The sequence below is a fragment of the Diorhabda carinulata genome, chromosome 2 (assembly GCF_026250575.1).
Source record: "Diorhabda carinulata isolate Delta chromosome 2, icDioCari1.1, whole genome shotgun sequence".
Lineage (NCBI taxonomy): Eukaryota > Metazoa > Arthropoda > Insecta > Coleoptera > Chrysomelidae > Diorhabda > Diorhabda carinulata.
Genome location: NC_079461.1, coordinates 1,215,208 through 1,242,228, shown reverse-complemented (window position 1 = coordinate 1,242,228; position 27,021 = coordinate 1,215,208). Strand labels below are relative to the sequence as shown.

The window sequence follows — 27,021 nt, the reverse complement described above, 5'->3', positions numbered from 1 at the left end:
GTTCTGCGCGCTCTTTTCATAACCTAAATCATAACGAATGAATAGCTTTTCGTACTAATCCTTTAGAACGATTCAAACTGAAAAACAACGTGCTGGAATAGAGGCTAAACTACTCGTACCCCAGGTGAAATTACTGCGGTAACTATTTTACGTTATTTGGTATCCAAAAGGTTCAATTTTTTCACCAAGATATGCATTTCCAATATAATCCCACCTAGAACAGTATCGGAAAGACTTATTGGACAAGCAAACGCGGTCCATGGACACACCGAGTTGTTTCAGTAGTATTATTCATTTGGGGTACGTAAATATGTTCTGCGCGCTCTTTTCATAACCTAAATCATAACGAATGAATAGTTTTTCCGTACTAATCCTTTAGAACGATTCAAACTGAATAACAACGTGCTGGAATAGAGGCTAAACTACTCATACCCCAGGTGAAATTACTGCGGTAACTATTTTACGTTATTTGGTATCCAAAAGGTTTAATTTTTTTACCAAGATATGCATTTCCAATGTAATCCCACCTAGAACAGTATCTGGAAGACTTATTGGACAAGCAAACGCGGTCCATGGACACACCGACTTCGTCTGCAGACGTCTTTGGAGATGTATCAGCTTCCAAGGCACGCAGAAGTCCAAAGTAATAATAAAACGGTTATAAATGTAGTTGACATCGAAATTTATTCTCCGATCCCGGTATATTCATCTTAAAAACCAATAAAAAGTAATTGGGCGCTCTATTTTCCAGCTAATACTCCATAAAATCGGAGATAAGATAAACGAAAGATAAACTCCATATCCCAGAGATTAACAACCAGCATTCAGTCGAGAAAAAAAAAGCGCTCGTACAACTAACTAGTGTATTATTGTCCTTTTCAATTGCACCAATTGATTTAAATTACCTTTGATTGGTCAGTCATGTGCTAGATACCATATAGATCAACATGGAACAGAAAATTAATACGGTGAAAAATTATTTCAAGAAAAAAAATATCGACGACGTAGAGGAAAGGGCTAAAGGCGGCGTACCGCAAATCGGATTCAGAATTTCGTTTTGTGAACACGACAAGGAATTGAAAGTGAAAGTTATCGGTGCTAGATTGTTACCAACGGACTATGGTAATATTAAACCCAGAGGGTACTTAGTTAAGGTAAGAGTTATTAATCTTCAGAATAGTCTAAAAATAAAGAAATTTGATATGTATGAAGGTAAACTTTGAACACTTTTTATACACACCCTGTATAAAATGAAAAATGTTTCAACATAGTTTCAAATACATTCGACCTTTCTTAAAGCAACCAAACAAAAACCATTTTCATATCTTTAAGGGTATAATCGTAAAAAAATAATTTATAAGGGTCTGCAACGGTCAAATTTTTTACGAAAAAATTAATAACTCGAAAATTATGCATTTTTCGAAAAACGTTTTTAGACAAAATTATATTGAAATTTTACGTAGACTACAAAAATGTATTAATATACATGGTATTCTATTTAAAAAAATAAAGAAATTTGATATGTATGAAGGTAAACTTTGGATACTTTTTATACGCACCCTGTATAAAATAAAAAATGTTTCAACATAGTTTCAAATACATTTAACCTTGCTAAAAGTAACCAAATAAAAACCATTTTAATATCTTTAAGGGTATAATCGTAAAAAAATAATTTATAAGGGTCTGCAACGGTCAAATTTTTTACGAAAAAATTAATAACTCGAAAATTATGCATTTTTCGAAAAACGTTTTTAGACAAAATTATATTGAAATTTTACGTAGACTTCAAAAATGTATTAATATACATGGTATTCTATTTAAAAAAATAAAGAAATTTGATATGTATGAAGGTAAACTTTGGATACTTTTTATACGCACCCTGTATAAAATAAAAAATGTTTCAACATAGTTTCAAATACATTTAACCTTGCTAAAAGTAACCAAATAAAAACCATTTTAATATCTTTAAGGGTATAATCGTAAAAAAATAATTTATAAGGGTCTGCAACGGTCAAATTTTTTACGAAAAAATTAATAACTCGAAAATTATGCATTTTTCGAAAAACGTTTTTAGACAAAATTATATTGAAATTTTACGTAGATTTCGAAAATGTATTAATATACATGGTATTCTATTTAAAAAAATAAAGAAATTTGATATGTATGAAGGTAAACTTTGAACACTTTTTATACACACCCTGTATAAAATGAAAAATGTTTCAACATAGTTTCAAATACATTCGACCTTTCTTAAAGCAACCAAACAAAAACCATTTTCATATCTTTAAGGGTATAATCGTAAAAAAATAATTTATAAGTTTCTACAAACTGTCAAATTTTTTACAAAAAAATTAATAACTCGAAAATTATGCACTTTTCGAAAAAAGTTTTTAGACAAAATTATATTGAAATTTTACGTAGATTTCAAAAATGTATTAATATATAGAGTGTTCTATTTAAAATAACAAAGTTACAGTCGACTTCCGGTATAATCGGAAGTCAGCCATCTTTGAAAATATTTTAGTTAAAAAGATCGTATCCGAAAACCCAAACGTAGAAATTTTCATGATTTTCCTATAAGTATATCGCCATATACAGTTTGTTTTAACTCGTCGTGGGACACCCTGTATAATTTTATTATTAATAGATAAAGAAAAATGCGTAATCGATATTTTATATACTGTCTAAGATAAGATATTAAGTCTTATGATATAATGCAAACTCCACAAGAAATTACATCAAATATAATAAACAATAAAAAAGTAAAACGTACGTGATAGGGGATGGTGAGGGAAATAATTTTTGAAAATATTGATATAACGAAATATTTTCACATGATTTTGACCCATTTTCAATTAATTCGATTCTGCTCTCTTTATATACCAAATATCATATTTTAAACAAAGTTAAACGATACACAGTTGCCATATCTATTAATAAATATGATTGATAGCGATAATTTTTGAAACAAAAAAAAATAATAGTAGAACGAAATGCGTTGGAAAAGGAGAGAAATATGATAAAAATGAAAGGAAAAATAATTTACGGGCGTTATAGCGTCAGGAGGGGAAAGGGGGTGAGTTTTTGAGGGTAAAAAACGGTTTATATTGATTTCTGGCAAAACTACAAGTCCTATGGAAAAAAAACAAATAGCAAAGTTGTAGATTATACGAAGATCTACAACTTTTATATCAACACTTCCTTCACATAACCTCAAAATTTATGTAGAAAATTGAAAAAATCAAGTTTTTCGTTTTTAATTTTTATCTTTTACAAAAAACATTTTTTTTTCACGAAATTTTGTAAAAAGTTACCTTTTCATGTCCCATATACACTGTAATTTATTTGATTCGAAATATTTATTTTTTTACGTTATTTCAATATAATATCGAAAAAACACCCTAATTTTCGAATGAAAATTCTCCCGTTAAAATATCACATTTTTTCAAAAAATCAACGAGATTTTTATTCGTCGAAATCTCTACTTTTTGATGGTGTGAAAAAATATCACCATCGCCATGGTAAACTTTCTCAGAAAAGGTAAAAAATAAAACAAAAAAATTCGCAGCCGAATTTTTTTTTAAACATTATGTACAATAGATATTTATCAAAATTTTTTTGCTACTTCTGAGATAGTTTACCACGGTGAGTGGTTTCACAAAATTTCGTGGAAAAAAAATGTTTTTTGTAAAAGATAAAAATTAAAAACGAAAAACTTTTTCGCTCTGTTTTGTATAAAATAATTTTTTTATCATCCCTCGTAATCTACACTATCCATAATCCAATTTATGCACTTAATTATGTACATTGTTGGACTTAATCATTAATTATTGTATTGCGGATGTACCAAATTAATATTGTACGTGTTTAACAAAGTTAAACAGATGCTTCACATGCGGTGCGTTAATCCAATACATCACGTAAACGAATTTTTTCCAAAAATAAATCATAAAGTACCCCAAATCACTAATTTCAATGCCCCCTGAACAGTTCCCATCATTTTCACTGCGTTTTAATTAATTGTTTCAAACGTTCTCCATTTTACGAAACAAATAATTCAATATGATATTTGGTTTTTAGATAACCGTATATCCAAGTAAACAAAAATTCGAAACAAAGACTGTGAAAGATTCGTGGCCCACTATTAACGAGGAATTTTCATGTACAATATTTCCAGTAAAGAAAATCGATGACTATTTCAAAGGACATTTCGTTTCTTTTACAATTTACGCTATTTTAGGAAAAGAAGAAGAGGAGCAAAGACAGAACGAGAAACCAAAAAGTATATTAAAAAGGTGAATTATATTTATATATTTTTCAATATCCCCTGTATATTCTTACAACTCCTATTCAAATCACGCCAACCATTTTTTTAGATATTTTTCATTTAGTGATGGGGAGGAATTTATTTCTTTACGTAATGGTAATTTTAGAAGGTCTGGATCTCAAAGAAGAAGTAGCTACAACAGTAGTATGAGTAACAGAAGGACTGTAGGTAAGTTCCTATTCAATATTAATGTCAACGTAAGATTCAATTATTTTAGTTGATACAAAACCCTCTTCTTGTACCACACAGCTGACTGATTGTCAGCGACTGCTACGTAATTCTGTTGGTAACCACATTTAATACCAATCACCGCGCTCTGGTGATCACGTTCAGTACTATAATATAAATCTGTACACACTAAATAAATCATCCTGATTTTAAAAATTTTTTGATAGAAAAACATATAAAAAAATCTAAGAAGTAAAAAATTAGAGATATTTTCACTTATTCACTTCTATTGGCTCTGTATTATTTAATATTATATCAAACTTTCTTAACCTACATTACCGCCATCTTCTAGTTAATAGCAGAACTAAATAAATAATTTTATATTCATAGTGAATTATTATTTGTAGGAGCAGTTACTTACAATTTAGATAGAAAATTATTTACTCAAAAACTTAAAACTGATATGATAAGTACGCCGGATATTTGGAGAAATGTGACGGAAATTACCAGCGGTATTCAAACTCAACCGGTAAATATGAAAATTGTTTTTAATGTAGCCATATTTACATCATAATTTTCATATTATAATAGAGAATTTTAAACCACTTCTAACAATTTTCTTATCAACGGCAATTTGTTGTAAGTCGAGTGGGCGATTCTAGAATAATGCAACGTGATCCTATCTACATATTTACATAATACTCTGCATCCTTATATCATTACACGTTTTACCATAAACAACCATTTAATGATTACGAATTATTGTGGGGAATAGGTCAAATTTAGAATAAAAGAAATTATTCAAGGTCAAAACTCTAATGACGTTAACAAAGCAAGAAAGTCCGAATTTAGTGACCTTTGATTTGATAATTATGCAAACGGGAAATTCTATGAGATGAAATAAACTTATTTTTCATAAATATGGTGAATTTATGTTGTTTATAAATGAAGTTTAATTGATACATTGACCCGTACAAAATTATCTCATAAATTATTATTTATATTACCCAAAAAATGTCGGTCAATTTATACGAGACACGCTTAAAAGATGTCAGTTTTCGCAAAATATGTGCATTTTACTTATTTATGTGAATAATTTGGTATAAAATATACATAAATTGAAATTATTTAAATTTAAAAAAAAGTGGTTCCGCCCGGGATCGAACCGGGGACCTTCTGCGTGTAAAGCAGACGTGATAACCGCTACACTACGGAACCGTTGATATAAATTTCTCATAAAGTAAATAAAAATTTTCGTAAATTCCAAGATTTCAATTCGTCTCTAAATATCTTAAAATTATAATTTAACACTAAACAGATTGACCCCTTTTACTATTTATTGTTTTTCGAGGTTCTAAAAGAAGTATTCAATTTTCCAGTTAAGACGCATACATTTTAAGAAATAAGAAAATTATTTATTTTTCAGCGAGACGGAACTAAAGGCAGTATAGAATTAACCCTCCAATATGGCGTTAGTGAAGATGGTCGAAATGATGTAGTTGAAGTAACAGTTACCAAATTTAGATGCAGTTTACAAACAATGCAATTACATGAAACAATTGGAGGTATAATTTTCATATTGCTAGTTAAATTATGGAGACAAATTCTCATGATAATATTTTACGTAAAGTTGCTTGTTTTAATTGCAATATAATCGTATTAAACTTACTCGACTTATATTTAATTACGATGGATGTGCATAATTTTTTTTTAGATAGGAGAATATGTAGCTATAGTAAAAGCGGTAGATATAGTAGTAGTTCGTACATTATTTATTTTTATTTATTTATCCAATAATGCGCACGCGCGTAATGGCAATTACATCAGGAAACATATAACGTCATTATGGTAGGGATCCAGCATAGCCAACATAAAATTTAATAGACATCTGATCTAATAAGAACGTTCTTTTGAACGATAATAAACAAATAAGTAATTAGGAGTGTTCGTTTGATATCAGGAAGAATAGTAAAGAGATATTACAGATTATATTTAGTCCGCTATAATTTTATTACTATATAAATTATGTATTATTATAATTTAAAAAATGTTTTAGCATCTTCTGTTATCAAATACAGTTTATCACGAAATTTATGTTCGGTTTTATCAATTTTGAATGTATTAGAGACTAAATCAAGGTCGTGAACGGTCCACAGTAAATTCCAGTGGCGTAGCATTTAGGTTAAATAAATATTTATCATGCATACTTAAGTGTTTTGTTTTTTTGTTTGTCGTAGGGCAACTCTACATCAAAATCACGGCATTCGAATACGAAGATCTTATACAAAAAATGAAAAGTGATAAATTCGAACCGACGATTAGTTTGAAATTAGAACCGAGCACGTCGACATTGAGAGCTACGGTCAATAAATATAATTTGAAGCAAGTGAAAATTTTGATAAGGTTGATGTCGAGAAATATAGTGGGAAAAAAAACCGTACTGGGTAAAATAGAAATCGATAGGAATAGTAGTTTTTGGAAAGAAATCGTCGCTTCACCATCGGTTGCTATCACAAAAATGGTTCATTTTGAATAGGATTTTTTATATTTATAGATAGTTTTGATTATAAAAAAAATTTACACAAACGTCCTCATTAGAAGTAAATTTTTTCATGCAAAGAACTAACGAATTGCGATTAAACGATAGTTTTCCCTACTTCCCCGTATCGACATCAAAATGTACGTATTTATTTTGCTTTTCCCCACTTTCTCCCACAATTTACCCCAAAATAAATGTAAATATAACAGAAATAATTTGAAAGCACTCTAAGAATGGATTTTTTAACTAAAAAATTACTTTTTATAATGAAAAAATGTTTTAAAAGTCAAAAGAACGAAGCTATACTGCTTTGCCCCACTTTTTTCTCAAAATAGGAGGCAATTTACTCCTATTAAGGAGCTAAAAATAATTTAAAAGTGCCATAAAAATGATTTTTCACATTAAAAATTAATATCTAACCTATCAACATAAAAAAAATTGATCAAAAATCATAAAAACCGAGCTATTCTAATTTGCCCCACTTCCCCCTCGAATATAAGACATTCAACTCAAACCTTTTTTACGTTAAGACAACGATGACGTCACTAGATAAAAGATTGCAGCGTTGTCATGCTGTATTATTTTCCTTAAGTTGAATGTAAAAAGCTCTATGCTTCACAGATACGATTGTTATTGAACAACAAAACATCAAATCACAAAAATCTAAACATTATATAGATCTAGTAACAATAATAATTACGGTTTTTTATAAATTGAGAAAAAAAAATAAATACAAAACCATCACATCACAAATATTGATTTGGCAACATCGTGAAGTGTCACCAACTTTCTTGACTCAATTTCCCTGTCTCTAGTTTCTCATTTGTCATATCGTTCTTCTGCTTTACCCCACCCCCTTAATTTATGAGGCTATTTACGAATTTTGCAACAATTTTCTTTGTTTTTTTTTCCATATATCAAATAATTACTCTAAATTACTTTCCACCCCCCAAAACCCTCTGACAGTATCCTAACCAAGAAAACGCGGGATATCAAGAAAACATGACTGAGGCCAGACCATAGATCAATCCGTAAATTTGTGCTGCGGAAATAGCGTACCTAAATAGAGGAGACAGAAAGACTAATCTCACAACACATGCAAACTTCAATTCTCTACGATACATATACAATTCAAAATATCTTATTTTACATGAGAACAACGTGGTTTTAATTTAAATATAACTAAGAATCGAAACTAAAAATTTCGAATGTGTTGAAATAATAATTTATCTAAATCAGGCAGATGATATCAGGACATTCTGTATTTCTCTCGAGGCTAACGGTTTGTGATTATAAGATAAATTTATATCTGTTATATTAGATTGTGAGAAATTATTTATTTTGTAATGTTGATTAGATAAATAAAGAATTTTAAAAAATGTTAAGTCGTGTTGAGTGTTTTGTTTATACCAACGGAATAAAACAGGATACTAATGCTATTACATTATTATAAAAATCGGAATTTTGCATAATTTTACGTAAGAATTCCTTGAAATATATCACGCCGATCGAATTAAAATATTTTAGATAATTTCCTACAAATTATTTAATTAAATTCTCAGAATTATACAATATGTAAATATAATTTAATTTCTACCTCATTAATACATGTAAATACATACGAAATACACACATTTTAGCTTGGTTTATGCATTGCAAAAGTAACAAATTAAATTCCTATTTGGAAGACACTGAATTAATACTTGTAGTTCATGCAAAAAATTAACAGTAAATTTCAATTACACCAAGAGTTTGCCAACTTTTAACTTCGTAGTTTAATTCCACAATTTTGTGAGGTTATGTGTACAGAATACGTCAGATTAGTCTGTATCGGTGGTATTATTTTGTCTATTCGAGTTATTGCGCCGATTCCGGCCGTGGTATTTTATTTTTAAAACTCATATCAAAAAAATAGTAAAAAGCAATGTCTGAATGTCAGTAATGTCCTTTAGACGGTGGAACATTGATACACAGTCAGGAGCTATCGACATTTGTATGTTAATTTTAACTTAGTTTCAATTTTGGCTGCATAAACCAAGCTTTTATTGAATTTAAATCTAGTCAAGACTACAAAATTTCTTATATACCCCGTATAATTTAAGGATAATACCTTAAAGATCTTTATTATGATGGGATATTATATCTTTTTTAGTAAAATGTCTGTATTATTCTGTATACCTGATTTTTGTTGGTATGGGTAAGTTAGCGCGTGCTGTTACCATCGAAGAATCAAGTTCCACGTACTTTTATTTTTCATCGGTAGTCCGCTTGTAGTAGACCAGCTGACGTTTAGTACGAAGTCTGGCTGTGATGCATGAATAGATGCAACACTGTGAGCAGTCGTCTCCACAATTTTCGCGCGATGTATTAGAGATTCGTATTTCGTCTTTTTTTTCAAATTTTTATCTGTTTTTAGGTGATAAATTTCATCATTTGTTTTATTTACGTTTAGATAATGTATCAAAACGAGATTTTTATTTTAGTAAATTGCAAAGTTTAATTTTATTTGTGGCTTTCGGTAAAACTGTGGAAATATGAGTGACTTTTATTTGGTGTGGATTCTGCTCGTTATAAATTTGGGATTCGCTTTGAATTCTGTAAGTCTTTGATTCAGATGTATGTATAAATATAAAAACAATCAAACATAAAAAAGCGGGAAACACAATTTTTTGTCTATTTTTTTATCGTACTAAACATACCTTAATAATTTATTTCACTTAGAAAATCCTTTATCTATTCTTAAAATAATGATAAAGATTCTAATTATGTATAATTTAACGTAAAATTTTTATAAAATAATAAGATTTTTTTATCATAATTATGAAGTTGTGAATCTACTAAGTTGGTTAATGACCCCTACCCTACACTTTATTGTTTGTTCATAGACAAATTAATATTTTGTTTGTTCTTTAAGAAATACAAATATAGATTTGGGAAAAAGATATTCTATAGTGAAAAACTACAAATAAACAGGATGAATTTGTGATTTTTATACTTTGTAAATAAAAACCGAAATATTTTTGCAGTATTGCCAGTTATATCATGATCGAATAATGACATACAAAAGTTATTTTACTTTTTTTATAATCTTTTGAAACAGGATATATTCATTGGATAAATTAAATAAATATTATAATACAATTGTAATTTTCTTTATAAATTTTTATTTGGTGAAAATAGTACTATTAAATATCAAATAGTAGCAATTTGGCATCGGTGTATAACCTAGCTTCAAAACTGTCTGCAATAAAAATATTGGAAAAAAATTAGATCCCATTGATTCCTATTTGTGTAAGTTAAATTTATGCCAATGGTAACAGTTTTTTAGATATTAGATAACCGTGTTTTGTACGTAAAGAAAGGAATAAAATTTCAGACCGAAACAGTGGCGTACTATTTTTTTTATTTAATTTGATGGTTTGACGTAAACAATGAATTTTAAACAAATTTAATATTAAATATTAATAATTGAAACTATAATCAAACATAATTTGCAATTTTTCATTTATTCCTTTACTATAATAAATAAAATTGACATATACACACGTAGTGAATTGAATTTCATCACTTGGAATCAAATCGGGGCTCTTTTTTGACCTACTACACTAAAATTGTCAAAAATTCCTGGAAATTGGTTAATAACAAACAAAATTCGTGTACACCATCGAATAATCTAATTGTTAAAATATTATTTATAAGCAGTTTCAAGAATCGGTATCAGGTTTCGTTACGAATTTTCTCGCACGGCATCTATCGACTAAAAAATGGTGTTTTAATTAAAAGCAGGAAACTGACGGACGGTTTTTTAGTATCAAAAGATAAGCCTCTACAAAAACACAATATTCAAATATTGACCCACGTAAAATCGAATGTTCACTCTTCTTGGTAGCTTATTTGTTGGGTCAATTAAAACCGTTGCTTGTATGTAATCAATTCAGCAATCGGAAATGTCTTTCTCGAAACTACACAGCCGAAAACGAGTCTCGATAACAACCTTATAATGTGAGTTCATTCAAGTTCAAGGTACAAGAAATTATGTTCGTGAATGAAATTGTATATAGCTCAGAGAAAGATGAGGATGCTTCAATGCCATCGAAGATATCATTTTCTTCTACTGAAACATCCATTATCTGGAAGATTTCAATTATTTTTTGTTTATTTATGTATACGGGGTTCGTTTCATAATACATAATTCACATAAACAAAAAATATCGTTTGTTTTATGGCGTATGGATAATCTAAATAATTTCGAGGCTTTAGACTGGATGAATAAGAAAAAAACCGAAACTCAATGTTAAACACACGTATAAGTAGATACGAGGGTTGCTGTTTAAGTTTTCAGTAATGGCAACACTGATATGAATATGTCAAATCTGACGTTGTCATCTTGAAGTTTGACATTTGTAATACAGACCGTGTTGTCATGTCATGAAATTAAACAACAATCAACAGTCTCAAAACTTTAGTAGCAACCCTCGTATTAACGATTTTTAATGAGATTGGAATCAATTGAAAAATTTCCTTTCGTGTATCTAATAACCTACCAGCGTGAGTCCAATTACAAAATTCAAAAGTTGATTTCCAACTGTCAAGATTACCGTGACTTGTACAACGAGTATCACGATCAATCAGAAGGCAAGGAAGTCATCGTTATTTCATATAATGCAGATATTATAAACGTAGAAATAATATAGTACGTACCACGTACAAGAATTCGTATTTAATGAGACTTTTCACCATGACTTAGACATATACTATGAACATGTGTTTAAAAATGTTCTTTACAACTGATAACAAAGTTTTTTTTATGTTTGTCCTATATACAATGCACGATATTTCAATTTGAATCCATACTAGTATGGTAAAAATTTTATTTAAAAAAAATACGGTACTAAAAAAAGTCATTCTTGTTTTTACCTTTTATAAACAAAATAAAACTACTCATAACTATCATTTACATACCCATATACAACTTAATATGTTTTTTATTCAAATAAATCTAGTGACCTATATGGAAATCTAAGTCACGACTTGAACAACCTCATATTCGTAATCAGAATACAAATTTCTAATAAAAAAGTCATCGTTCTTTAATATAATGCAGATATTATAGACGTAAAAACAATGTAGTTCGTACCACGTCCAAGAATACCACATTATAGACGTTTAATACGCACTTACAATATAAACACGTACTTAACAATGCTCTATACAACTAATCTGAAAGTTTCAATATGTTTGTCCTATATACACGAATCCATTTAACGAATTTTGACAACCCAAAACCTTTTTGGTTTATTATCTTGACAAAAATCCTAAGACGAATAAATCAGACATACATAACCTCAATATAACGACGTTGCACTGTATATGCTTTTAGTAGTTTCCACTAAGCTGTAGACATCAATTTTATATTAAATAATAATTTTTTCTGATATTCTTCCAAATTGTTTATTCAATTTCCATAATTTATAAATAATATGGAAAATTATGTACTTCATTAAAATAAATAAATGTCAATTAGATTACTAATAATACTAACACGTGTATCTAACTTAAAAAAATTATGACCGAGCGAGTGCCTCGTTATAATGATGTAACCCACCCATTCTTCAACGATTTGTTCCATTTATTATAGAGAATAAAATATTGTAATTGATTTCAACGTCAACTTAGACAGATAAGACTTGATAGGACAATAGACAATAATAATAATTGAAACTAATCTGTCGATAATGTATTATTTCACAGTAGTCTAATAATAAATACTGTGAGAATCTATATACAGTGTGTCATATTTGAATAAATAGGACATACTGTTTACAAAACTACAATAATAAGTTATTAGCAAGTAATGGTGTACCCTGTATACACTTATCTACGTATGAAATCGATTTAATCAAAACATATGAATCATTTAAATAAACTCGCGTTACTTTATGAACACACTATATACTAGTTTCATATTATAGAGTGTAGTGTTTGTTTATCTATTGGAAATGACGTCATTCTAACACTTGTGAATCTGTTTTTTTTTATAAACACAAAAAATCTTCACCTGTCGACATCTAGTCAAGGCGAATTTAAAAAAAAAAACGGGTGATTCATTGGGAATAATTAGTTATTTTTATTGGAATTAAACAAATCCAAACCGCGAAAAAAGGTTAAAGGACGCTGGTTCAACGTACGTATTTATTTTTGGCAGACGTTACACGAGTTATAAACTTCAAATTGCTAATAGAATAACTGTCAGAAATGAATAATTGTGGTTTGAACTTTTAAAATTAACAATTATTGTCAGAATTAATATAATTGTTGCCAACTGCAATAACAAATAAATATTAAAATGCTTATTTGAAATTGTATATATCGATAACTTCATCTTCCATCTTGTTATTCCACATCCATAATTTCAATAGATTATTAAAATGCATAGAGAAAACTGTCAACACACTTTAGTCTATGTACTCTCCATAATTCATATCGTAAACAATAATGGGGCTATTTTTACTAAATATGAATTATAGATATTCAAGAATTTCTAAATCACTTTTTTTTAAATTTCCTATTAATATTTTGTTTAGTTTTATCCCAATTTCGTAAATAACATTGATCTATTCTCTTATAGATGGCGCTACCAAAAATTAAAAATGATTCATTTATTTCTCTTAACAAAATACTTTTAATAACAAGAGTTGTTAAAATATTTAAGGGATAGAATTTTTACGATCAAAATACCTCTATTCCAATAATAACAACTATTTCCTTATCTTCATTGTTGTGAACTAATTTATACGTTACAAAATAAGAAACAATCGTTTATGAACTATTTAACGAGAATATTCTTTTTTACACTTGACTTTATTCAACTCATTCTATCTATTTGTTTGTAATTAATTTCGCAATCGATATTTTACTAATTTTACGTTAATATTTTGGTTTGAAAATTTTGTATTGTGAATTTGTTTTTAACTTCTGTCGGTTTATTCAGTCTTCCGTCCGTCTCATTCGAATGACCACTCTTAATTATGGCGGATACAAAATATCAAAGCTCAGTTACATTTTTCTAACATATACAAGAAAATTCATCATAATTTAATGCGTTCGGTTGATGAGAAGAAGAAAGCCTGATATTACATCATAAAATAACTTTTTTTAAATGCTCTTATAAAGGTCCCAACCTTTAAAAAAAGAGCAAGATATGAGTTATGGCGGACAAGATTGTATAACGTCAAAAGTACAAACGATAAAAAAATGTAGGCACTTTTAATAAAGAGGGATTTTTTAGAAACTTTTTCATATATATTTGTTAAGGGTTACATCCAATTGGACGGAGACAGATATACGTATCTTAATGTGATTTATCTAAATTAGTTACAAATACAACAGTAGATGGTAGTACTGTACAAAATTATTAGGTATATATTAGGAATACTTATTTTCTATGAATTTTTATAATTATAATGTCTCTAATTGAAAACTTTAACTAAACATTACGCTTGCCTATTCAATGTTATTACATTGTTACGTGAACAAGAGGCTTCATTAGTTGATATGGGTGGGTACCTACTAAATAATTCACGAGTAACATTAAATCAATTCGTTATTGAAAAACCGAGCGGTTGGAGCTAGAAAATTAGTCTAATTTTCTTTTCAACTCGAGTTGACTCAACACGGACCTCAACATACTCCTAAATTGGGATTCAAATTGACGTCTGTGAGAACATCATTATAATTTCACATGCAAATCAAGTTGGCGACGAAAAAGAAACAAAGAAATTAGAGTTGTTAAAACGTCGATTTCCTGTGATGATAGAAATCATTCGATTGATTAGTTTAGTATTCAGTTCATGACCTGAATTTATCGAATCGATTACGAAATCGATTAATATGAATAAATTACATAGTGCGTATTAAAATAGTTACTTTTATTAGTACATTATTAGAAGTGTCAAACTGAAGACATTTCTTCGAATATTAATTATTGAAGATATGAAAACGTCAAGTTGTAAAACGTTGCGACGGTAGGGATTCGAGTGAAATTTCGAATTTACGACGTATGAAACGTCATATTTTCAGTTAATGCATCTCAAAAATAACTTACATTTCGTTGAATAGTCGTCATACATAATATTTCTAAGAGCGTCATTAAACTTTGTTGGCACAGTACAGCACTTTGCACTTGTGCTATCGCTTGAAAATGGCTACGTTTTGAACTTTGCCAGTTTCTCATTTTTTTCGATTTCAATAGAACATTGAGGAACTAAACTTTATAGGTTTTAATAATACAAAAATGTAATTTCTACACTCAGAAAATGGTATTTGTAAAACTATCTATCCAAAAAAAATATATATACTTTATAAAAGTTTTGTTTTATAGTACGTATCGTTACTTAAAAAATCGGGGAATTTATACGAGGTGTGAATAAAAATACGATGACTAAATTTGTTTTTATAGAACATCAAGGTCATTGTTTTCTTGACTTTGGTACTGAAACGTTTGAGAAACAAAGTAATAAGAAAGAAAATAATAAAATGGACAAACAGCTTCTTTTTGTTTGTCTATACCCGCCTTATTTACCAGATTTAGTACCATGTGACTACTCAATAATAAAGTATGTGCTAAAAGCAAACGTTTCTACACGATTTTAAAATGCACAGACATAGTTGACTCAATTTTGAACATTACTTTTGAGGAGATTAATTTTATTTTACTGTTTTAATTTGTTTTCAAGAAAATGATTCTACGGATTTTTCGATCATTCTCGTATAACAATTTGCTTCTTGTAGGGCATTGAATTGTTTATAAAGAATTTTTTAATACATTATTGTAGCAATAGGAGTAGGACATTCCAAAAAGAGGACTAGAAACTAAGAAAAAAAACAACTCAATTCGTTCTACTTTATAAATTTCGTAGTTAAAAACTTTTTTCATCGTACGTAGAAAGTCAGAACTCAAAAAAAGAAAAATGTAGATTGCTTTGGGATTGATTGGAAAATACCTACGTTGTTTTGAATTCATGCTAATCAACACACACATTTGGCAACGTCGAGAGGAATGGTCTCGCCGTTCGAACACCAAAAACAAATCAGTAGTTACCATAGCGACAACGAACTGTAGAAAACTAGCATATATATATCGTTTTAAAAAAGATCTATAGAGAATAAAAATAAAGTTTTTATTCTTTTTCGGTTCAGAAGTCAATTTTAGAATTAAGTAAATGTCATATTCGTATTCAGCACAGATAACAAATCAACATTTTAGTGAATTGCCGTTTCGTCAAAAGTGATTTATGACCATTTTATATAAAATTATAATCCATACATTTCTTCAAAAATTCTTAAAGTAAACATACCAGACAGATATCTAATTTCACGGTAAATCTTCAATTTAATACCAGCTTATTTTTGAAAATGCTTAATTCACGTACCACTAAAGCTGTTTTAAATCTTTACATAAAGAAGATTTCATAGTAGGTATTTCAATATGCTTTGAAAATGTTTCGACGACCACCTGCTATACTAACGTGCCGTGACGTTAAAAATATAACAAAGAAAAAACAGGTGGGTCGTTAGAATTCAGTTGAAAAGTGATTATGACGACAAGATAAGGTTGAGTTACAAAAAAAATGATGAATTTCTGATAAAAGACCTTGAACTTTACTAATAAATCCAGAAGATACAGATTCAAACTAGGTTGAGTTGTTAAGACTGTTGTTAACTAGAATTGTGTCCATTGCTTTTTAACTTTATTTCGCCGGTCTTGCGCAAACCGAATACATGATGACGTGGCGGACGCTGTCGAAAATTGCCGATAACCGACTAACTTAATCTGATTTTAACCGAATAGACAAGTAGTAAGAGGTTTTCTATAGACGCTGTACGTTATTTTACTATGACTAAAACGTAGGAGCCATCTCTCAAAATTTGTTCTATTGAAAATATAAATCTATTCATTAATTTGCATATTATTCTCGGTATGAGTATTTAACAAGATATGAATTAGGTTATTTTGGTTTTACTAAACTTCTAACTTAGTTTAGGAAGTTGAAAAAAAGCGACTTCTCCCCCGCGAACGACAATTTTGAAAGTGCGCGTGCGTTCCGTTATTAAACTGAATCAGAGCTAATATACGATTTTGCACGACTATGCACGATTCTATATTTCCTTTTTACAATTCTAAAAGAACTGGAAAGTGTTTTCGATTATTTTGTTTTAGACGAATCGAAATTAAGGAATCGATTATTAATTCTTAGAGTAAAAAGTGAATCAGAGAGAATTGCTAGATTGTCATATAAAACTTATGAATTTTTATAATGTCGAGCATAATCATAACCTCAAAGATTAAAAAGAATAACCTAAAATTAAATACAAGATAAATTTTGATGAAATTTCGTCATGTCAGACGATTTATTAACTTAACAGCTCAATCCGAATTGTCAATTAGTAAGCTTTAACGTTATACATCAAATTTATCTCGAAATTCGATCTGTAGGTATAATATTTATTAAAACTACGTCCTATGTCAAAATAAATTACAACCTACTTGAATTTCACTGCAATTAGTTATTTTTATACAAATAACCGTTATATTTTAATACTAAAATTGCTGTATAATACGCTTGAAAATACTCATTAGATGTTTCTCAACAGATGGCCGTTCTCGGTCGATAGTTTTTTAATGGTTTTTTAAGAAAGTAATTAAATTAAACACTTGGAGATATTTTAATCGATTGTAAATCCCACATTACCATCTAACCTGTACACTTTACAAATATCGATATTTATTTCACCGTTTAACGTAAATATTCCACCAAAAATAAAATGAAAACAAAATTTAATGTAGCATGTACATCAATGATCGAATATCTATAATTTTTATTACACAACGTTGAAACCCTAGTCTAAATGAAACTAATTAAGAACTTAATTACGTTTACACGTATATTTCAAGTTTCAAAATCGTAGTTTGCCGTAATGTTTCCATAAACTTTATGGCAGATTCTTGACCCCGTCTGCTATATAATTTAACCGATGTCCGAAACGAATAGCCCACTTTTTATTGTCTGCGTTTGTTGTAAAAATATCTTCTATGTCATTCAACTACCTCATAAAATAATTTAATTAATTTATGACACGATTTATGACCCATTATATCATTAAAGTTCATTTTTCTATCCTTTCACTATATAAACGTATTGGAAAGACACTGTTTTCGTTTTTATATCTCTAGAGGCACATACTTAGTCTATTAAATCATTAAAGAATAAATAGTTTTTTTTTAATATAATTTTATTTACGAGGGAGATTAAATTAAACTAATTTTTTACAGTTTACACCGTCAATACACATCGAAACTTGAAATGACAGAATGTTATTGTTGAGGTTATGTTGATGATTAGTGACCGCCAGATATAATCAGTGTTACCAATGCCATAAAAGTAAATAGAGATTGTCGTATTACGTAATTAGGTCCTTTTATCGATTGTATTTCAATCTTATATTCTAATCCTTATTATTTTAATTTTTTATCGACACCTTTAGCAGCCCACACACTTACCTTCTTTTTAATTACAAATCATTTACGGTCATTCTAAAAATAATCTTTAATGGACATATACGTGGGACTTAAAATCCGTGGGTTCCACTATGGATTTCGATTTTATGAATGAAACTTCATCCAAAGATATTCCACCAAAAGTGGAATATTGGTTAAATAGGATCTTCTTACGCAATTTTTTTCGTCTCGAGAACAATAATTTCATCCCCTACGTAATTTCCTGATGTAAATACGTAAACAGGAATGTGATTTAACAAAAATTCTTCTTTATAGACTGAACTAAATGATGACTTTCTAGTCGCACTAACTGTATTCTTTAAATACATTTTAACGCCGCGTATCTCATAAATTAATAGCTGTTAGGTTTTATCTAAAATCTAGCGTCGCTTTAAGACATTCTAACTCGACACTGATTTATGGAAAATGGTAAAAAATTGGTTTTTTACGCAATCTTATACCCTTTGATGTTTTTTTAACTTACAGATAGACGTAATTGACTTTTTTAAATTAATTACAGACACACATCGTAGCGTTCGCATAGACACTGATTAGTCCAGTCAAAAATCCTCATCGATTTTATGTGTTCGAAAAATGTGCTTGAAAATGTGTTTATTGAATTGGTTACGTATTTTTGATCATATGAACATTTATGGTGGCGCCATCTATCGCGCTAACTAGAAATCATATAGCATTACAAAATTATGTAAACAGAGGAGAGGTGTACATAAAATATAATAAAATAAACACATTTATAAGATAATAATAATAATAAAAAGATTAAATATTGTATAGACATTTAAAATAACATTAATAAAAGTAATAGTAAAGTAACAATATGGTGTCGCCATCTTGTGTCGAATGCAGAAGCTAAAAATTACGATACGAACGAATCAGTCTGGATTTTAGACATTCCGCGTTTCACAAATCCGGATTTACGATGGTTAACTGTAAAAATTTTCCATGAAAAAGATTCCAAGATATGGATTTGTCATATTTTCATTTTAATCATATAACTTTAAAAAATACAGTTTTTTAGTGGTTTATGTGATTAAATTTGACCCAATAACTATTCAAATGATAGAAATTTTTGTTTTAATAATTGAAATTTTGTGCACACGTGTTGGGCTCACATTTAATGACATTTAGAATATGCCTATTTTTAAAATTAACTTGTCTGGGGTGAGAAACATCTCTACAAGATCTGTTGTTAATGTCGAGTAAGTCTATAGACGTCTTTTGTATATAGTCTAGGAAATATATTAAAAAAATAATAATAATAGAAACTTTTACTAATTTTTGGAAATTTGACAACACGAACATTATAATTTCAATACAAAAAATTTTTATATAAAAATATTTTCAAAAATCACGCCAGAAACTGTCACATTACAGACCTATAAGCGCGGTATATTAAAGTTAACGCACGAGGGATGACCGAAATTATTTTCAAACAATATTTATTTTCAAATTTTCGTTATCCCTTTCAAACTACACTCCAAACTGTTAGTTGGTAAAAATGTTAGCAGCCAACTTTATGTATGTCATATGTCAGTTGTCTAAGTTGTCACTGAAAATGATATGTAATGTGGCAGGCATATTTTTCTTTATATATTAATAAAATATTTAAACTTCAAGAAAGTAATCATTATTTCAATGCAAGAAGACTCTTCCAAGTAATAATCAAACACAAACACTCCTCTATCTGCTACAAATCGCCATTTTTTACGTAAATTTTCTTAATAAGATACACTATTTTATACGGACAATCACTTCTTGAATTCTCTCGCGAAAAACATCCTGTATATCATGTTATTTTGAAAAAATTACAACAAATATTTTTATTTAAATGATCCTTGATTGATTTCTCAATGTAAAACTACTTTTACTACAAATAATTTAATCAATTAATGAACTAAATAAGAAATACATCTGTAAATATTATACAACGCCCATAATTTCATATGTTTACTGACACATTCCGACGTACTGAGTCCCTCAGGTTACGGTGGCATTCGTAATAAAAATTAATCCAATTCGACACTTTCCACTAAATAATTTACCTCAACTTCCTTTATCCCAGAAGCACAATCGTTCATAAAAAACCTATATATTGATGTGTTCAACAAAAGTATTTCATTTGATCAGCTGATTTTGCCATATATGTTATTAGTTGTTAAACGAACATTAACTAGACAATACAAAATCACTACATTATTTTTCGTCTGAATTGCTTTTACACGTTGTCTTGTACACATTTTTTCATTAAAAAAATCTTTGTTTTCTAATATATTTTTTTAAATTATAGATAAAAAGTTATAAATATATTAGTACTGGGAAAGTTCAACTACGCCATCTCTATGAGATGAAATGAACCTGCGTGCCACCATATTGAATAAGACTAACCGTATGTCTTAGCTTGATTCAGTTAATGTCTAGTATTAATATATAAACATCCACAGTGTAATTTTCTTTCACTACGTAGTAAATGAATTTCCAATTATATCTATCATTATTTAAGAATAATGGAATCTAAATAACAATTTTTGATTAGCTACTAAAAAAAATACGCTTAATATAAGTGGGAAATGAAATAGTAAAATCACGTCGATATAATTGAACTGGATTGAAGCAAAGACATGCGTTTGGTCATAGCTTGATTTAACATTTTTTAAAAATCTTTCTTGGTACTGATATAACGTATGTGATACTAACTATATAATTATTTTAAACTCATTTGTTTTATTATTCAAAGTATTTGACGTTAATTTTCATTCCAATTTCACCGACACTTAACACAAAAAAATATAATTGCTTTTAAATTATCGTGTGTGAGATAGTCGTCACTCAATGTCAGCAATTTCGTAATTAATTATTTAACATATGTCTATTAAAAGTATCAAAAATTGTTTTGAATATTTAAATATTTATGAATATTTCAAGAGACATAAAGTTATTTTATTATAATGTATTATGAGGATGATGAAAAAAAAAAAATGAAAACCGTTTACAAAATTAGATATTTATTCGTATTTATACAAGGTGTGATAAAAAAATACGTTGATTGAATTTTTATATAATTACTTGCGCTGTGTCTATTTCGATTGCCTAAGAAGGTCACGAAATGTTGAAATCTGTTTATAGTAATGATGTAGTTAGTTCGAACTTGGATTATACGAGGGATGAACGATTTGAAATTATAAATCAGTCAGTTAAGGACGAGGAATAATCTAGACGGTCTTCAATCACAAAAATAGATGAAATTGTACAAGAAATGGTTAAATATCTTCATATAATCATTATAAAGAAATCAAAAAATGAACCAATGAATTCCTTTTCATTATAACAACGTGTTATGACATAAATTGGCAGTTTCTTGACTTTTTGTTTCTTTAAATACAGTAGTAGTAGTCGTGAAAACCTCTGTATACTTTTATTTATTTATTTTATACAAGTATGAAGTATTTTTAATCCTTGCAACGCCTATTTAATGTTATAATTGTATAATATATGTATATTACAGAAACCTACACTAGAAAACATGTTTTCTCTTCAAAGAAACATGGATTCCATGTACAAAAATATGACTATGGAATATTCAGATTGGACCTTTTGGAGTAGATGTAACAAATGTGTTCAAAGAAGAATGAAAGAATGTCTGCGAGAAGGTTGCGAAGGACACAGAATATACCAAGAAAAACCTTGCGACCAAAAACGATGTAAACGAAAATCCAGACAAAAAAATAGTTTCAAAATTGTACATTTGAATAAGGTGGGATTTACTTCTTATTAAATCTGTTTTTTTTTCGTTTTTAAGGGCTTATATCTTGTTTCAGAACAGCAACTATCTGATGAAACAAGGTCCTTCGGATATTTGGAGTAGATGGAGCGAATGGACGTCTTGTAATAGGAGTTGTAGGACTTCAAGGAATAGGAAATGTAAAAAACCGAGTAGATGTGGAAAGAAAATCCAAACAGAAAACGCCTATTGTTATCACAACAAAACTAAATGTGAAATTTACGTACTTAATTTGATAGATAGAAATAAAACTAGAGGTATGTAAATTGTATCGGTTGTAAATTTTATTGACAAACCTCGTATACATCGATTTATAATACATTTCATCAAAGGTCTTAATCTAGGTGTCTTATTATGTATACATTGACGTTTAGATTCGAGAAAGTATCACTACGACAGCAGTACCAACCGTCACAACAACACTGTCAGCCAAACTCGTAAAAATAAAAGAACCAAAAGATGCGGGATACCCAATAGAAAATCCACAATGTTGCGTATAATAGGCGGAGTCGAAGCCAGAAGGTATAAATGGCCTTGGCATGTTGCCGTTTTGAACCAGTATGGAGTAAGTAACATTCAGTATTTAACCAAATTTGGAAATTATGAAAAAATTTTTTAATCCGCCTCGAATCCGCTTTGTATTTGGGGAGTGTAGAAAAAAATATGTAATCCGCCATTTTGTTGACGACTACATTAGATGTACACCCTTTTCTCATAGATTACTTGTCGAACCCTTTGATTTCATACTCATATTGATAGAATTATGAAAAATATTAGCTTCATATTTTATTTTCATAATCTACTTTTCAAGCCCTCCATATTTAATGTTGATATTAATTTGGTTGCGAAAAAAATATGTCATCACCCATCTTTTCGGCAGCCATATTGGTTTACATAACTTTCGTGGTATACTAGTAATTGCATGCTGTAGGCACAGATAATTATTACATTATTAAATGCTTTTTGAAATAAATATGTTCCTTATATTAATATATAAATAAAAATATCTTTTAGTTAAAAAAAAATTCAACTTATGAAACATGTGTACATATAATAAAATCTTATATCAAATTTGGCAACTCTGTAACTCGACAGTTAATTATAGGTTGAGATAGTATATACGCATTCCAAATTGTAATAATAAATATCGTTATTTAATCATAATTAGTGACAGTAATACTATAATTTAAAAAAAAATATAAATAACTATGTATTTTAGTTATTATGAATGCATTTATTATTAATAAATATATATTATCAATAAATCGCCACAGTGGTTAAACGTCACATCACCATTTTTAAATGTTCGGATTCGTTCACATTCGAATCACTAGATATGAATAGATCTTTGGTTACCTGGTTTTAAATTTGAAAAAAAATGTTGTTTGGGTGAATATTGGTGAAAATAATTCTTTTATTAAACAAATGGAAAATATTTGTACATAATATAGAAAAACTTTACTACTCGCGCTAAAAATCTATTTACGTGTATCATAGACTATAACCTAAATCTGACAGCGCACGGCAACAGCTGATCGGTTGATACAGATACGAAGTACACATCCTAATAATTAATTTAACAGTATGGTTAATATTTCGAAATAGACTCTTTTGAAGGCTAGTGGGTTATTGAATACACATCGATATTTAATATTTTTAATTTTGATGCTTTTAGTTCATTAGCATATATAATGTAATTTTGGTATCATTTTATAAGGAAACGTCCATAAACCACGTAGCTCGGCCAAGAAGGGGGAGGCGATAAGTTCAAGTACTACGCCAAACCACGTGACGAGAGGGGAAACAAAGTTTTTTTCAGATTAAATTTTATTTGGTACACAAATGCTAAAATTTCAGTAAGAATCATGAAAACATTGTTTAAAAAATAAAGAACTGTTGATGTCTTATTAAATATATAATAGAAATCGTAAAATATTATGAAACAACCACATAGGATTGGGCAGGGTGGGAGGGGCCATCGAAAAGGTTACGTTCAAAGAGGGAGGACTTTAATATGACACGTGATTTATAAACACTCCCTAATAGTTACTCGTTTAATTACCTTAAATATTTTAATTTTCAATATAACGATGTACGACGTTGTCAAGCTTAACTTAATATCAAAGATAATCAGACGAAATGTTTTTTTTTTGGAAAATTCATAGAATATACATTTTTATGATTATAGAATTACTGTCATGACGGTAAAATGACGTTTTCAGGAAGCGTTTTGCGGCGGTACCCTAATTGCACCACGATGGGTACTAACAGCGAATCACTGTATTAGAAAATTCCTGAAAGTGAGACTAAACTCGCACGATTTACGATCAACCGATGGTAGCGATCTTGAAATGACGGTCTACAAGATGTTTCCACATCCTAAGTTCAGTTATAAAACAGTAGATAACGATATCGCTTTGTTGATGTTACCTAGAGCCGTTAAGACGCCTATAGCTTGCCTACCCGATAGAAAACCGAAAATCAGGCAGATTTGCTCGGTAATGGGATGGGGAAAAGTTAATCCGGATCACGTTTTCGGAGTACCTGTTCTTAATGAAGCGAAGGTGAAATAATTCATAAGTTTTTATTGAATTTTAAGAATTTTTTTTGCAGCTACCGATTGTTCGTCAAAAAACCTGTCGTAAATCATATAAACAGTTCATGATAAGCGACAATATGCTTTGCGCTGGTTGGTATTCGGGCAGAGCTGATACTTGCGCCGGAGACAGTGGTGGGGGTCTGATGTGTCCGACTAGAAAAAATAAAAAAACGTCCTACAGTATCCACGGGATCACCAGCTTTGGAGACGGTTGCGGAAGGCGACAAAAATATGGAATTTACACTACGGTGTATAATTATATCGGCTGGATTAAGTATATAATCGATCACTATTCTTAATAATATAAAATTTCTAATAATTTTTTTATTATCTCCGTATTTTTTCAATCACCCTGTATATTAAAGTAGTATACGGGATTGATATTTATTCTGACGTCATACTAAACACGATATTAATCAAAACCGGTAGTGGCTACTGTTACTTTGTTGTATGCGTAAATATAACTATTTAAATGTTTTGTCGTTATATATATATTTTTTTAATATTAGCCGATTTACAAATAAAAAAAAAACTATAAAAAACTAATTCAAACAATGTTAACCAAAGGTTATGCTTGTCTCCCAGCGGCCATATTGGTATTACAAACGTCAAAATATTTTGAAAACTACTGGATTGTAGGATTGATGAATGATAAATGACAGCTATCAGAAGAAGTCGACATAAATCCTTATGAATAGAATTAAATTAATGTTACAACTTTTTACTTCTTAAACCTTTTTTAATATCTGTTTGTTTATAACTAATCATGAATTTAGGTTTGTTCTAATTTAAAATTAGTTTTTGAAAAAACTATTTCAGTTTTTATCTATGGAGTTAATATTAAAGATAGAGAGAGCGAGGTATGACAGTTCTAGAACTGTTGATAGAGAGAGAAATAACTTTGTATCTATCTCTCTATTCTCTATTTTGATTGGATCGCAATGACGTCGAAGTTTCAAGTAGTGGGAACAGCAAAGTAAGAGAATAACAAATTTTAATTCTTTTCGCAAGTAGAGGGTGAAAGGGAGCGGTAAACTTTTCTTTCTCTTCCAATACAGTTCCACTTACATATCGCTCTCTCTATCTTTAATATTAACTATGATTTTAATCACAATAGAATTTGACATTGACAATTGACATTATGTAATTATAATTAAAAGACAAATGTAAGTATACGTTTTTACCGTTAATTTGTGTTATCATGTTTATTATTACTGACGTCAGAATAAAGGAGTGTATAATTAAGTGACCGCACTGTATTTTGATTAAATGTAGTTTTTTTTATTTAATTTATATACAATCTTGATTACTTCGACGATATTACAGTGTAAATTAAATATAATGTAAGTTTTAATTTCTTTTCTATGAAAAATACTTTTGAAACATAATAAGGAATATTTCGACTTATAAAGCATCACGTTAAGAATGTTTTGTTCGATTTTATGAGTTTATTGTGTAGTATAATGAAGAAACTATAGAAATTTACTCCCGATTTTCTTTTTTCTTCTGATTTAGGGGTTAGGTTAGGTTAGTCTCATCGAAAATATTATTCCAACTAAAAATCTTTCTGTTTAGAATGTTTCAATTTAATTTAATTAGTTGCTTGTAAACTAAATTGACCTAATTCGCTTTATAGAATTAGAACTGGGTAAATTTCTGTTTAATTGTTTTTAATCAATATAATCTAGTCATTATCAGCTACTAAACTAAACTGAAGGTGTAATTGACTGCCATATAGATTTAGGGGCGTAACGTAGGTTAAGGGCGTTAATTAGGATTTAATAATAAGATAATTTTGTATATACCAATTATTTAGTTTATATAATAAACTTGTAATACTTCACTGTTTCTTTTTTTCATTTCTTTACCCAAAACCACTCGACTTTATGAATACAAAACGGGGAATTGCAAATGAAAACAGGTCGAAAATTTAAATGGTAAGATGATTAAAAGAATTAATAAAAATACTGCAATTTAGTTTTACTTCGATACCCCTTTCGCATATGGAGTGTAGAGGATGAATATCTCTTAT

General features: G+C 29.0%; 2 protein-coding genes and 1 non-coding gene across 4 annotated transcripts; 2 read left to right on the top strand and 1 right to left on the bottom strand.

Annotated features, from left to right (window-relative positions):
- Window positions 1-809: 809 nt before the first annotated feature.
- LOC130904038 (uncharacterized) lies at window positions 810-7,765 on the top strand. Its single transcript, XM_057816541.1, has 6 exons — window positions 810-1,154; window positions 4,081-4,295; window positions 4,377-4,495; window positions 4,903-5,024; window positions 5,922-6,060; window positions 6,733-7,765. Exons 1-6 carry the CDS (start codon window positions 948-950, stop codon window positions 7,029-7,031), a joined length of 1,101 nt encoding a protein of 366 aa, XP_057672524.1. The 5' UTR covers window positions 810-947; the 3' UTR covers window positions 7,032-7,765.
- On the bottom strand, window positions 5,641-5,713 carry Trnav-uac (transfer RNA valine (anticodon UAC)). The gene has a single exon. It is a non-coding gene; the product is annotated as a tRNA-Val (tRNA).
- Window positions 7,766-9,282: 1,517 nt separating the features above from the next.
- LOC130904124 (trypsin) lies at window positions 9,283-26,832 on the top strand. 2 transcript variants are annotated; one of them, XM_057816698.1, is made up of 6 exons: window positions 9,283-9,631; window positions 22,115-22,363; window positions 22,428-22,647; window positions 22,765-22,955; window positions 24,613-24,954; window positions 25,004-26,832. In XM_057816698.1, exons 1-6 carry the CDS (start codon window positions 9,569-9,571, stop codon window positions 25,286-25,288), a joined length of 1,350 nt encoding a protein of 449 aa, XP_057672681.1. In that variant the 5' UTR covers window positions 9,283-9,568; the 3' UTR covers window positions 25,289-26,832. The 2 variants fall into 2 exon arrangements, with proteins under 2 accessions (XP_057672681.1, XP_057672682.1); XM_057816699.1 differs by lacking the exon at window positions 22,115-22,363 and having other exon boundaries at window positions 9,323-9,631.
- The last annotated feature ends 189 nt before the right edge of the window (window positions 26,833-27,021 follow it).